The sequence below is a fragment of the Cyanistes caeruleus genome, chromosome 5 (genome assembly GCF_971803275.1).
Source record: "Cyanistes caeruleus chromosome 5, bCyaCae1.hap1.1, whole genome shotgun sequence".
Lineage (NCBI taxonomy): Eukaryota > Metazoa > Chordata > Aves > Passeriformes > Paridae > Cyanistes > Cyanistes caeruleus.
Window position 1 is genome coordinate 43,775,318 of NC_141705.1, and position 15,259 is coordinate 43,790,576.

A 15,259-nucleotide genomic window follows, 5' to 3' on the forward strand; every position below is an offset into this window, starting at 1 on the left:
TGAGCAGACTTGGAAATATGTAGTCAAAGAATCTGTCAAAGGACTTGATCATCTGGTCTCAGTGAGTATCTAAAGAGTTCGTGTATTCCTGGAAAGGTTCAGATACTACACACAGCCCAGGTCATAACAAATCTTGTTTCCTTACTGCACACTCTGTTTCTAGGATGAGGTGGCCGGCTTATTAATATGCATATTTCTCTGATGGTTTGCACAATTTTTAGGCCTGTGGATGGAAAAATTATACCTGCTCGACCTCCCCCACCTAAAAGTGTTCCTGGAAGGCCACCTCCACCAAAATTCTCTGCAGCCAAGACCTCCTCCCAGAAGGATGTTCTTTCGCGATCTAGTTCTGACAGCGCTTCTGATAAAAAAAACAAGTTCAGGTTGGGACCTAAGAGAGCAAAAAGTGCAGTCTTTAAAAGTCCAGATCCAGCATTACCTCCTAGACCTAAACCGGGTCATCCTCTCTACAATAAATACATGGTGAGAGTTGAGATATGCTATCTGAGTACATTGTTTTTATAAAACAGTGCTGGTTCATATAGTAGAGAAAAAGGTAGTTAAAGCTACTAAAGTTGGTTAGTGTTATGTGGCTTTCAAAGTGCATCTGTCAGCATAATTTTCCCTAGAAAATGGTACTAGGTAAATAGTATTAAGTCCTATAAGGCAATACTGGAAAAAGCAATAAATACATGTAAAGTATAGATCTATGTGATGTATTTTTGTGTATATATGTAATTATATTATATATATCTTTAATACATAGCTCTTTGGGTTTGGGGGTTCTTTTTCCAGTCACTGCTTCTGAATTCTTTTTCAGAAATGATGCTGAATAATTGGATTTGTATATTGATTTACCCATACATATCAAAGTGCTTAGGGAAATTGGGAAAGCATTGGAACTTATAAATTAACCTTACTTAATCAAGCTTGCAAAGAGTGAGGAATGGAACATTGTTAATCTTACATTTTCATCCTATTGATGCCATCCCTTTCCATTACAAAAATGGTTTTGGTATTGTATGTGTTATTAGAGAATTTTACATACAAATGGATCAACACTGCAAATAAAAACAAGGTCTTTACCCAGAAATTTGAAATTGGTCAGTGATAGAGCTGGTGGCTACTTGAACCAGTGTTGTCAAAAAAAGCAGCCATAGCATGAACAACATCAGCGTTCCATCAGCATGAAGTGGAAACTTTCTGTTGCCCCCTTTTTGATCTTTCACTTTTGCATTTAGAGTTTTGTGTATGAGATTTTTTTCTGTAGAAGATTAGTAGTAATTCCCTGCTCCAAAGTCTTACTGTCAATGAAAATTTCCTCCCAGGATGTTTTCCTAGTGGCCACCATGACAAATGAATATGTTTCTGCATCAGAGTGTCTTTCTGAATATCATGTACTGTATGGTGTGATTACTAGTTAGGTGTCTAAGACACTTTTAAAGGGGGTGACACCACCTGAGTTTCTCAGAGTGGCAGTTGGTATCACCAGCACTCTGTTCTGAATGCCTTCCAAAGGAGCCTGTCCTCTTCCACTGGACTCCTAATTACCTGTAGTAGGTGGTTTGAATAATTCCAACATCTGACTGTTATCACTTGCAGTGAGAATTGGAGGTGCTTAGAAGTAAAAAAAAAAACTTTTCCATTTGCCTCTGTTTCTCTTCAAGCTGCTTGTGTCTCATGGAGTTGCTAAGGAAGATTGTCTTCCCAGGAACGCTGGAGAACTGCCCTGTAAGGTAAGGTGCTTTTTTCTGCTGGCTTAAATATTCAATGAACAAGACTCCTGTTGCAGTAAAGTATCAAATGTTTTCTTCCTCAGAGGTTACATTGAGAAATGTAATAGTGATTTATTAAATCCTTGTGTTTCTGTAATCAAAACAGCTGCCAAAACAAAACCCAATAATGGTGATTTGCCTCATAGCACAGGGACATTCAGCTTATGGAACAGAGCAAGAGTAATTACTTGGAGTGCCAGAAGGGAGAGGAAACTGGTAAAGTTCCTCCATCTCATAGGAAAATAATCACTCCCTTGGCTGAGTATCTGAAAATTTAGCAAAAGATAAGCGAGTACTTTATGAAGTGCTGTGCATGATACATCAGCAAATTGGCTTTGACATATGGACTTGAAAGTATTTTCTTCTCTCTGCTTCTACAGATTCTGACTTGGTTTTAGAGCATGACCCTATTAATATTAAATAGCTAGTGGAAATTATAGCAATGAAAAGCCTTTTTGACTACTACCAGAAGCCCACAAAGCTGAAATAGATTTCTGTGCAGTATGTTGTTGTCTCTCATACTACTCTGGGCCTTTTTGGTTGGGTTTTGTTTTTTAGTTAGTTAGTTAGTTAGTTTTTGTTGGGTTTTTTGTTTTGTTTAGTTTTGGGTTTTTTGTACACAGTGAATTACTTTGAGTGTAATTCACACACTATCATTGTCAGTACAGCCTAAAAATTCCTAGTGGGTGGGATAGAGAAGTTGGCTCAGCATTTTGAATATAATTTCTCTTTATGAAGATGCCACAACAATACTGTCAGCTCCCCTCAGTGTTACTTTGTGTAAGCAAAGGCATAGTGGCTTCCTTGCTCCTCTTGGAATGTTTGTTGGCATGTGTGCTGGCCCTGCTGAGTGTGCTGGGTGAGAGTTGGTTTGGGTGTTCCCTGGGCAAGGAAGAGTGATGGTGGCACACACTAACAAGCACCTGTGCAAAATTTGTCCACAGCCCTTGCAATGAGTGTTGCTATCAGTGCTACAGATTTCTGGCCCACAGAGATAGCTGAGGCTTTTTCTATACTTGGAAAAATTGCATGTCTTCCCTTCCAAAAGTAGATTTTGGTGAAATGTATTCTTGTTTACACTGGCAAAAGGCATACAGAATTCAGACCCATAGTTGTGTGAGCAATAACCATTTCCTTCTGCAATACCAGCACAATTCCGTGTCCAAAGCCAGAAAATTAATTAAGGAGTACATAACAGAGAATCTGTTAGTATCTTCTATGATTTATAAACTACTTGCATTTATTTGTTTTTGTCAGGATTCAAACCACCCTCCAAAAGCTTCTGACACAAGTGCACCTCATGCTGTAGTCCTGCATGATTTTCCTGCAGGTAAGTAAATGTGAATATTCTGGAAGCATGTTTTACTCCAAGACTTTCAAATGGATATTTCCTTAGAAATTAGAGCTTAAAAATGGTGTGGAAGCTCAGTCTGCAAGGTCTGCGCATAGAGTTGTTCAAATCAGTGGGTTTAGCTGTAGATGGGCCAGTCTTTCAGTTAAAGCTGATTGATTTATTTATCAAGTAAAATTAAGACTTTTTAAAAACTGATTCTGGTTTTGTCTGTGCTATTTGTATTTAAGAAGTTTTTACTTAGAGGAAATTAGTGAGTGTGACAAGTACTGCTAACTGAAATAACGTTGTCTTCCAGAGCATGCTGACGACTTGGACCTTCATTCTGGAGACACTGTTTGTCTTTTGGAGAAAATTGATACTGAGTGGTACAGAGGAAAATGTGGGAATCGCACAGGGATATTTCCTGCCAGCTTTGTTAAAGTGGTTGTATGTAGGCTTTGTGTACATTGCTACATAAGATCCTGTTGCATTTGTTTTCTGGTTCTATTTTAGTAAGGCTCCTGTGTTGTGTGTTTAATTCCATTATGTGTTTAGATAATCTCTTATCCCACTGGCAGCACAGAAGACTCATCAACTTGTTTGTGTGGTATTAGAAAGATGCTTGATTTGGCACAACCAGCTTGTGTTATGGGGAATAATTTGCTATCAATTTAAAGCCAAGTGAGAAAATCATTGCCCCTACCAGATTCTCTTTGGAAACATCTGTAGTTTCTCAGGGTCCTCAAAGCAGATTTTGTTTTGACAGCAGCATGTCAGAATCAACACTTGGTAAAAGAAGGTTGATTTTTTTGCCTCCCTCCAGCTCCTCATCTTCTGTTCTTTTCTTATCCCTTGAACTTTGCTGGAATCACCACTTTTTTAGCCATGTAGCAAACTAGGTCAGAGTAGCAATTTGGCCCAAAAAAACATGTTGGGTTTTTTTTCATCCTAGAGTACTGTTTTTTCCAACAGGGTCAATTTACCTAAGTGGTTTTCTAAGTGGCTGCACAAATGGTTGTACTGGCACAGTGCAAGGAGATTGTGTTGTTGCAAATGAGCAGCTTAAAGCAATCCTGTTCCTGAATGTGACACTTGACAGTGAGCGGAAGGCAAGAGACAGGTGCTCTTTTGAAGCCCGGTGATAATTAATTTAAAAGGGATACAATATGGTTCCCTGCAGACAAATGCTGGGTCAAACCTATTGCAACCCTGAGTCTGAAGTCCATTTTGTGACAGTGGAAAGGGCACTGGGCTGTCCACACCAGCCATATGGACATGGAGGAATGCCAGAGTGTCACCAGGATGCTGGGTGCATGGTTTAGTGCATGGCTTGGCACTAAAGACAGGAAGTGTCTGTAGCAACATTTCCTGGGCCAGCACAGCTGGCAGAGTGAGCCCTGCTGCTAAATAGGCAATACCAAGGATTTGGTAGGCATTAGAGAAGGTAGGGTGCCTGTTGAGTTTGTAATTAGTATTGGAGAAAAATTTTAAGATCTGAGAAGTGCTGAAGAATAAAGCTAAGCTCATAGTAGTAATGGAACAATGCTCGATTCACTTTCACAAGAAAGATTTGTTAGCTAAAGTGATTGGCTGCTTCTACACAGACCAACAATTCAATTTAAATGCTCTTGCTTCTACTGATAGCTAATGAAGAAAATATTTTATGTTAAAGCAGTGGAGTGAGTCTTTGGGGCTCAAACTCATCATTGATGCAGACAGATACAACTTCATAAAAGCTGGAAGATGTGTATCTATTTTAGTTATAAAAGATGATTACCCTTTGAGGACAAAAATCTTTTGTTTCAGAATTTGTGTTTTTTAAAAAAGAAAAAAGAGTGCAGTACATGAGGCTAATTTACTTGAGTGAATTCTCCTGCTAATTCATGTCAGATTTCATCTTGATACAAGGTCTCCATACACTACACTACACTACAGAGTGTTTTACAGTATTGAGCTGGGTAGTAGCTTGGATCTGGACACCTAACAATAATACATACTTATGACTTCCCATAGAACCTTCAGAGCACCACAGACACCAGCTCCTTCAGCAAGAGCAACTCAGAGACTACTTGTCCTATAAGGCATTGTGGTGTCCTCCAGTGCTTCACACAAGCTAATGAAACATTCCTGTTGATTTTATGGGAACTGGCTGACACAATAGTGAGCTGTAACCCAAAGCTCCTCACCAGGGCCTCTCAGCTCATAGTCCCGTTAATCTCCTGTGTATCCTTCATGTCACACCAAAAATACAATTGAAATCCTCCTGTGATAAAGGACTTGAATGTTGTCTCTTTGATATATCTGTGTATTGATTTTTTAAGTTGTATTACTCCAATTCAAGTGAGATTTGTGAGATGTGTTTTTGTTTGGAGAGCAGTTGGCTACCAAAGCACAGAAGGAATAAGCATAAACAGTAGTTTCATCTGTTGTGGTATACTGTGCTAGTAAATAATTAAGAGCAATTACCAGTTGAGAATTGGGATCTAAATTCAACAACATGTAGTAGAATCTAGTTACATATTCTGTCAATCAACCATTCCACCAGTAGAAACAATAAAACAGCTTCATAAAACAAAACATTAAATATTTCTCCTTGTTTGCACAAGATTAAAAAATGAGAAAACAGGCATAAATTTACATTAATGTAGTCATGTATCAGAGTATGCCAACGATTACAGAGTGTCACACATCTGAAAAACATTATTTTAACCAGTTTCAGGCTTATTGTGGTTAGTTGCCATGAGGTTGCAATGGAACATACAATTTGTTTTATTGTCTTATTAGATTGATGTTCCAGAAGAAGCCAACAGGAAAAAAATACCCTCTTCATCAAGATGTATCAAGTGAGTCAGATGAATCTTATTTGCTTTCTCATGTTGATTTATGAGGAATGAAGAAGAAATAATAAATTTGAAGCAGAGGCTCTCAGCAGTGAGGTTAATAGGGCTAACAATTTATTCACCAAAATATATTGTAAAAATGAAATTAAATTACATGTTTTAAAACCCTGGATGTTTATGATGTTTTATTAAGACTCATATTTAGGTAAAAAAAGCCTAAAACAGTACTGTCATAAAAACTGGCTCCAGGGGCCATGAACCAATCTCATTAACTTCAGCAGCACTGTACACTCCTCTCTTTGCTCCTGGCCTTGCTGCTTTCTTCCAGTGTTCTTACAAGATGGAACATGGTAGGGCTCCTACTTATGTGAAAGAACAAGATATGGGACAGAACAGAGGTACTTTAAGCAGAGAAATCTGTCTGTCCTTAAGGTGTGCAGCTGTACAGGTAAATCTAAAGCTCCCCCCAAAATTATCAAATGAATTGCCAGCACTTTCATTAATGATTTTCAAACAATTTGTACTAATATTTGTGGGCAAGAAACGATTCTTCATGCTATTTATTTCTCAGTGGTATTGGATTTCATAATCATTCATTCCAGGAATTAAAGCAAATTCAGGCAGGAGCAACTAATGTCAGTGGGATCATTCAGTTGTTCTTTAGATGAAGCTTGGTTTGTCAGAAACAAAACTTTATTTTAAAAAGCTGCTTCTGCAGCTGTGAAAGAAACAGAAAATCTCTGTCCTGAAAGACAGATCTTTGCAAAGTTACTGAGTGGGGGACAGGGGTGGGAATCAAGCTTCTTACTTTGTGTGCTATGAATATACAGAAAGAATTTAAGCCTATTACTGCTTTTTTCCAACATGGCATTTCCGATAAAAAAAATTTTCTTTGGTTAATTTCTTTAATTTTTAGGTTCTTAAATAATGAAATTTATATAAGTCGGGGGAAAAATAATTAGGTTTTTTTTTTCAGTACTGTACCAAAGTATATAAAATATATCAGATGCATTGATGTTTTTCTTTGATAGATAAGCTTTTTCCCCTATAAGATTATAGGGATGGATTTTACAAAATAAAGTATTTTAAAGTAAATAAAAACTAGCTTCTTCCTATGAAACCTTCATATATTTGGGGCAAATACACAACACTCGCCCTCTCCCCCATGTTTGATTGCATCTAAATGGGGTGCTAGCTCGAAAAATAATCAAACTCTTAACGAAAGGGTATCAGGACACTTGCTTGGATATAGGCAAAGATAAGAAATTGGACTGGTGACCCAAAACCAAGGGGATTTATTGTTGCTTGGAAGGGAAATAGGGACTTCTGCAAAATACAGCCAGCACCTGGGATGCAGAAATTGCATCTGGCTCCTCCAGACTCTGTACTCATCCTCCTCAGAAAGCAGAGATGAGAACCAGGGCTGGCCCCCAGTTTTCCACCTGTTTTATCTTCAGTGCATTTTTTATCATTTTAATTAAAATATCAATCCATATATTTCACACAATGCTGTCTTATTATTAAGTGAACAGTAATAATAAAGAAGCAAAGTAAATTTCTCTTTTGTTTGTGCAGAGGTCCAAAATGTGTAGCACGATTTGAATACATTGGAGATCAGAAAGATGAGCTCAGTTTTTCAGAAGGTGAAACTATTATCCTGAAAGAATATGTAAATGAAGAGTGGGCCAAAGGAGAGCTCAGAGGCACATCTGGAATTTTCCCTTTGAACTTTGTGGAAGTAATTGAAGATCTGCCTGGAACAGGTATGAATATGCTTACAAAAATCTTCAAGAGCATGGTTTTGTACCTAAAGCAAGTAGGCAGCATATAGGAGAAAATTCCAAAGGGACAATGATTCCAGAAAGGAGGTGAAAAGAGGGGGAAGACTGATAAAAAAAAGCCCTCAAAATTAACAGTAGAACTTCATAAGAAGCTATTCTTAAAAATGACTTCAAATATCTAAAATCTCTGTCATTAGTAACATTCTGAATAGACATTGCTCCTCTTCTTAAGTTGTGCTTTATTTATGTAGGTACAGAAGCAGCACTGAAGAATAAGGAGGTTTCGTCTTCCCTTCCTCAGGTAATAAAACTTTCTAGGTGAGAGCCAAAATTTATGTACAGATTTAGAGAGACTCTATTATTGTGAGAGGAACAGCAGAACCCGACACCACTCCCACAGCACACAATGCTGCATTGTCACGGCTCAGTTCTGACACTTGGCCTAAGCTGATTTAATTCAGAGCTTCTGACAAATTACCATTGGTAAATTTTTATCCTTTGTGCTGAAGAAAATTCTTTTTAGCTCTATTTTAAGTATTTCTGCAGTGATCTAATTTGGAATTTATTAATCCTTTCCCCTGCCACCAGAGATAAAAGGAATGTGGCTGAGCCTAGATGAAATTCTGTGGTGGTAATTGCTGAAATGCCATTCTAGTCTACATCTGCAGCAGCACTGTTGTATTGGGAGGGTGTTGGGACACCCATGTGCTGTACAGCTGCTTTCAGCAGCAGCCACCAGTTTTTGGGCTTTATTCACACATCTAAAATTAATTCATCTCTTCTGTTAACTTGAATAGAACAACAGATGCTCAGTAGAGTGGTGTGAAGCGCTTCACGATTTTACAGCAGAAACCAAAGATGATTTATCCTTCAAAAAGGGAGACTACATCCAAATACTGGAACAAGTAGATTTGGAGTGGTATAGAGGAAGACTGAATGGAAAGGAAGGGATTTTCCCAGCAGTTTTTGTTCAGACCTGCTCAGGTACAGTACTCCTACTAGATGGCAATTCATTATTCCTTGGGTTATGTCAGTCATGACTTCTGTGGGAGAACACAACAGCATCAACAAGTCACACACCACCAGAGCTTTTAGTATTCTAAAGCTAAACTTAAATTTGAACCAGCTTCTCTAATAATGGCAATATAATGTTCTAGTCAATAAGTAACCTGTGAGGTGACACAGACTCTGGGATATTTTCCAGTGTGGTTAGGGCATAGGCAAAACAAGGCCTTTAGGAATAATTCAGGAGTATTGATGCTGCTTCATCTTAGAGCAGAAAGAGAGAAAGTCAGCATTTATTATGTATCACCATTGGGATGTTCAAGTTAAGCGAGTTTCAAATTTAGTCTGCTTAGAAGCAGAACTGTGAGACTCTTTAATACTATAAAATGGACTGGTGGCAGTAGAGTTGGTTTTTTTAATTCTGGTAGGACAGTGAATTTGTTACATCAGTAGCAATAACATTTGGAGAACCTCTAGCACAGTAGCGGGGAGAAAACATGAGAATGACAGGAAACTTCTCCAGAAACAGAGATTTATTTCACTCCAGTGCAAGTAACTTCTCTTGTCCATGTTCTGTAGCCAGGGTAGAGCTGTCACAGCCTGGAGGAGGGAAGAAAGGAAAAGCCAAAGCTCTTTATGATTTTCATGGAGAAAATGAAGATGAGCTTTCCTTCAAAGTAAGTACCTCTCTTAGACCAATTTCCAAGAGGTCTCGTGCTCCTAAGGAGTGCTAAAAAATAAGGTTCATCCACTGTGAAAATAGGCTTTAGACAAGAAGGATGAAGTGCATAGATATTAACATAGATACTAATATGCATAAATATTAATACATTTAATAAGTGGTCTCTAGAAAATATTTTTTCCTTATCACTCCTATTTCCTATCAGCAAAAATCTTCATTAGAGACACTGAAGAGGTCAGGAGTTGCAGAATTCTTGACTTCTCTGATCTAGTTAATATGACAAGATAAACAAACCTTATTTTGCAGTGCATTCAGTTCCTGATTGGTTGATATGGTCAAGGGAGCCTCTCTTTGGACTAAAAAGAAAACTCTGAGCAGGAGGTAATGGTGAGAGTGACAGTGCTACAGCAGCCAGGCCTCTAAGGGAAACCTAGTACAGCAAAATCTTGAACTGGCAACACAAGACAGAGTTGCCATGGGAATGGGGGGAAAAATTAAATACATGCTGAATGCCCAGATCATATTAAGCATGAACAAGAAACAGAGTGCCCTTGATTTAGATAACCAAGTTCTCAAAAGCAAATTTCTGAGAAATGGTAGACTTTCACAGGAGCTGAAACACACAGTATTTTCTCTTCAAAAACTAGCGAAATAGTTTTAGCATTAGCAGCTTGCAGTGCTGAAAGGATAGATGATTCTTTAAAGCAGAAAAGGGGAATAGAGGTACTGAAAGAAAGGCCAGTACTTCAGATGAAGGGCGTGGTATGGGACAGTGAGAACAAAAGCCAGGACCAAACACAGGAACTGCAATTTAAATGGTCATACTGAGCTCTTAGATTGCATTTCTTTTTTTGGAGGGGGGAAAGTTTCCAAGTGCTAGAAAATACCAGGACTAAATTTTAAAAAAAAATAATCTTTACAGTGTTTTAAGAAAACAAACCCTGGAAACACACACAAATAAACAGTAAAGCAAGGACCCCATGAGCCAGCTCTTAACATACATGGAAAGCCAAACCAATGTGAGAAGTTATCCAGCAGTGCTCTTCTGTCTCTCCAAAGGTGGTGATTTTTCAGCATAGACAAGTATTTAGCCTAAGAGAAGCTTCAGCTGGTTTTGGCAGTCTCCAAGAGATGTAACCAATGGAAGAGACTAGCCATGTCTTACTCCTCTACTCCTTGATATTAATTGCTTCTAAATGGGATCAGCTCTGCACGCATTGACATTGCTCAGTAACATTGCACAGTAAGCTGTACTGACTCACATTTACTCCTTCTCTTACAGGCAGGTGACATGATAACAGAGCTGGAATCTGTAGACGAGGACTGGATGAGTGGAGAGATACTAGGAAAGTCTGGGATATTTCCCAAGAACTTTGTTCAGATTTTAAAAACACCGTGAAGTGTTGCCTTTGTAATACTCCCTGCGTGTGGGAGAGAATGTTTTCTACCCTAAAGGCACAGCAAAGACATCAACGAGTGTTGATTATCAATGTTTTGCACTACTTTTTCTAGACAGTCATAGTAGTATCTTGAAGTCAGATAAGAAAATTTGAGTCTTTTGTGACAGTGTATGTAGTCATGTTTCATGAATGCTCAGAGAGCAAAACAAGCAGGCTCTTAGCCATTTCCAACTAGGGAAATACTGTGGTGCAACACCATTTTAACTTATATAGCATTCTAGTATGTTTACTCTCTGGTATTACATTTATCATGCACAAAGTCTGCATAACACAAGCTGCTTTGGCCTTCTTTGAACTTCTTAAGATCCAAACTTTAAAAATTGTTTTAATATATAATTACAGCACTCAGTATGTAGATGAAGTTTGATATTCAGGTTTCATTACTGCTTGAGTTCCACATTAGCAGTAGAATCCACTTGTTTTATGACTTAGAGGATAAGAAAAATAACTGGTATTTCATAGTAGAAAAGTATCAAATCTAATACTGGTAAGAGGGGAAATGGAGAAATAAATCCTTGTGTAGTATCCTTCTATTCTTAGCCCAAGCTGCTCATACAGCAAGATCACAGAAGTAAAATTTTTAAGTGTTTTGCCTTTTAATGAATTCTGTTTAAATTGGTATGAATCATCTTAGACCTTCCTCACTTTCCCCAAAATACTTTGCAAGTACAGGTTCAGTTTTTTCCTACTGCCCACTGATCTTTGAGCACCATCCTACCCTTCTTTCCCAGCTGAAGTTGGTGACAGTGCTTTTTGAGCTTTCTCAGATCCAAGCCATGGAGTAGCTGCACTATTCCAACTATTTGCCCCTCCACTCCCCTCTTGGAAGTGGAAAGCCAGTGTTCACTCAGTCTGCATTTTATTTGTCACTCAAGCACTGGAACATACTTCAGTAACACTATTCCTATCCTTAACATGAAGGATATTATACAGCCTTGGGTTTAGTTTTCAGCAGACATGGGATTACTTTCCAGTTTGTTGCCACATACCAAATACTCTGAGCATCTTTATAAATGGTCTGTCAAGGCCTTAAGGAAAACATGGCTGGCAAGAGGTTACTCCCAGCAGCTCTAACCAAGGCACTTGGTAAAAAGCAGCAGTGTAGCTTGACTGACCAACTAAAATGGTTGAGGTAGTTTCACATTATAGAAACTTCCAATAGTCAATTCCTTTCTGTAAATCTGGTTTCTGACAAAATAGTTAAATAGAATCCTGATTAACTGCTAATTCCATCAGACTGGGATAGAAGAAATTACGCTGCAATTGCTTCTTTCACTGCTGCCAGTATTCCACCCCTTCTGCACTGTTATCACAAAAAGGAACCTATAGGCTGATGAATCATTGCTCCAGAGAACTGCAGGTCACTGGGTGTCGAGATACCTTCAACAAGACTTTCCTTCATGGGCTTGGCAGAGGGGCCAACAGCTGGAGATGGATAGACTGGAAACCAGAATCATGATGAGAGACCTTGAGTTAACTTAGTCATATCCCTGCTGACAACTTCACTGGTGTGAGCTCTAAGCATCACAGCAACAACTATCTGCTGCTACGAGGGACTCAGGTGCACCTGAACTGGGGCCTAAGCAGGTTGGAGAGGGTGCATTGTCCTCCCTGTGCACTGGTTACCATCACAGCAGGCAGGAATAGGCATAGCCAGAACTGCAGGCCTCCCCCAGCAAGGAATGGGCATCCATTCCCAGTGGGAGACTGGAGCGAGCCTGAAGGACCTGCAGTGCAGACATGGCACCATTCACTCAGCAGGCACTGCTGGGCCACAGAACCTGCAAAGACAGACCCAGCCCCCCAGCTTTGTGTTCTGTTGTGTTTAAACTACACCAAAACCCTTCACACAACAGGGCGATGAAGACCACACAAAGTTTTAATGAGCTGAGGATCTGGACTTCTACTTCCATTAGGGACTAATACAGTAAATAAAATGCTGAATTAGGTGCTGTTCTAGAAGGTTGGAAATGCAACCATGGGTACCAGCTGTTATTTAGTTTTAGCAGCCCCAGCAAGCCTGTCAGGAACTCCTGTGGAATCACATGGAAGTCCACAGCCAAGGACAATCCTTCCCACTCTCCCAAGTTTTCCTGTTAATAGATTCTAAAGGTTCTTGTTTATTCAAAAAAAAAACCAGTCATCTCCTAGGGAAATCCAAGGAATAGCCAGGTCCTTCAAAGACATACCGCACCAGTGTGGTGGTAGATGAGGCTAAAGTGTATGATGTTTACTTACTGTTTGTCTGGCAGTTTTCTAAGGTTTTGATACAAATCTCAAAAATAGAACTGATTTTTTTATATTTTTTTTCAATTTCCTCTTTCCCATTTTTATAGCTGTGTCTTGACCAGTTGTTTTTGTAACTTCACTGAATGTTTAAGTCAGTGCCTGTTCATTGACAAGACCACTCTGCTGTATGTAATCTCCTCCTCCCTGTGGGGCAGGGTAGGAGTAGCAGCAAGGCCTTTTACTCAGAGCACCGAGTGCCATCTACGGGCTGCTCGCATGGCTGCAGGCAGCTGAAACGGCGTCTGTGTGAACGCTGAAGCAAGGGAGATGCTCGGCTTTTACAGGACAGGATTTTCCTAAGACAGTGCCCAACACCACCGTGAGACCACATACAGATCACAGTGTAAAATTCCTAAGGTGTACAAAAAAGCCGAGACCGAGGTGGAGTGCAAATTTTAACTGCAATGTAGTAGCAAATTTCAGCTGTTAACCTTGAAATCCAGCTAGATCTCCATGCATTAGAATAAGAGCCTCACCTACCAAAATATTTTGTTTGACCCATCCTCTGGAAATATCTTCAGGAAGATGTCTTTGTTCTCTGTACAATGAACAGTGTCCTAAATAAACCTTTGTTAAGTCCAGTAAGTTTGTTATGGTACCTCTGTAAATTAAGAATGTATTTAACCAATAAAGTTTTTATAATTAATGAGGGCATTTAAATTCTTATGCTGTGGAGAGCTGAGCTTTCTACTTGACAGAGAGATCTTATTCTGCTTATATATTTAGCCCAGCTGGAGAGTAACACTCCACCCCCAGACAAGTAGTCCAAACCCCTCAAGAGAATCTGGATCGTTTGAACAGGTTATTCAAGCCTTTAGACTTGGGTATGCCTCACACTCACCACCTACAGCATTCTCCTACCTGCAGCAAGCAGCTGTCAGCACCGGCTGTCACACACACTGTGGTTCTCACTGTGATAACGTTGTGAGGAAGACATGGCCTGATCCTGCACGTAATTTAGGTGTGCTGTGCTGATGGCTGCTTTCATACTCCACTGTTTTTCAGCTAATACTCACTGAGAGAATACAGGATGCATGGTATTTCTTTTCCTGCTTTCCCCCCACCAGAAATCACATTACAAAGCCTACATTTACCCAGAATGCCTACATGGCAATGCACTGTTCCAAACAATACATCTAAAAGCCCAAAAAAAAAAACCCAAGTCCTTGTTCTTTCCCCAAATCTTCTTGGACTAATTTTTTGGCACCATACAGTCCTCAGATATGCAAGTAACAAAACCCCTTCAATTATGTGCCTGTCTGGGACTCCTGGAGGCAGGTGACACCTGCCTCAGCAGTACAGATGGAAAGAACACAGCAACATGATTCCTTCCCCGTTCCAAAGTTCTGAGTATTGAGCACTCACTACTCCTCCTTCCAGTACACAAAGTGGAAAAACCAGAACATACTAAAACTGTAACTTGGAATCACAAAATCACATCACCTGTGGCACTCTGAAGTAAGTTCAAAACCATTCTCAAACCACTTTGCCTATTATTTGGTCCAAACCAGAATAATCAACTAGGAAAATATGAAAATCCCTGACAGGGAACAGTACTGCCCTCATGGATAGCAGGGCCCCTTCTCCTTTTCCCCAGTAGCTTTGTTGTAACAGTAACATTTTCACTATTTTCCTTTATTGTCCTAAGCTCTGTGACAACCAACTGCAAGGGCCAGCAGTTTCAGTGAACTCTGCGTTTTGTTCTCAAGTTTAAATGACTAACTTACCAACAATTTAACAGCACTAAGTTTGTTGCCCTGTTCTAACAAATAAAACACATTGATAGCACACAAAACTCATTTTAGCCAGGAAAATCACTCTTTTAGCCAACATAAGTTGAACAAGAAGCAAAAATGCTGTTAGATAATGGAAAACAGTCTTAAAATTACTCAGCAAAAACAAGTGCTTTGTTTTCAGAATGCACAGCATTGCCTTTTTACAGAATTTTTTTCCTCCCTGAAGTACCACAGGTTCTCCCTTACGGTCATCCCTCAGTTCTGACAAGTTAAAATCCAACACCCAACCCCACTGCTCAAGCACGTTCTGGATTTCTGCACTGCTCGAAATTAACACTGCTCCCATCATCGTAATTAC

At 39.3% G+C, this 15,259-nt stretch overlaps 1 protein-coding gene across 18 annotated transcripts in view; it reads left to right on the plus strand.

Moving 5' to 3' along the window:
• SH3D19 (SH3 domain containing 19) overlaps positions 1-13,811 on the plus strand; it is an 82,814-nt gene extending 69,003 nt beyond the window's left edge. For 13 of the 18 annotated variants that reach the window (XM_086891496.1, XM_086891497.1, XM_086891507.1 and 10 more), the window contains 10 exons: positions 222-483; positions 1,668-1,736; positions 3,033-3,105; positions 3,425-3,555; positions 5,893-5,951; positions 7,524-7,711; positions 7,981-8,030; positions 8,527-8,713; positions 9,314-9,411; positions 10,699-13,811. In XM_086891496.1, coding sequence (XP_086747622.1) covers positions 222-483; positions 1,668-1,736; positions 3,033-3,105; positions 3,425-3,555; positions 5,893-5,951; positions 7,524-7,711; positions 7,981-8,030; positions 8,527-8,713; positions 9,314-9,411; positions 10,699-10,815 — 1,234 coding nt within the window. In that variant the 3' untranslated portion in view covers positions 10,816-13,811. Of the gene's footprint in view, positions 1-221; positions 484-1,667; positions 1,737-3,032; positions 3,106-3,424; positions 3,556-5,892; positions 5,952-7,523; positions 7,712-7,980; positions 8,031-8,526; positions 8,714-9,313; positions 9,412-9,722; positions 10,129-10,698 lie in introns of those variants that run through there. The other 5 variants (XM_086891503.1, XM_086891514.1, XM_086891515.1 and 2 more) reach the window with 2 other exon arrangements.
• Positions 13,812-15,259: the final 1,448 nt, after the last annotated feature.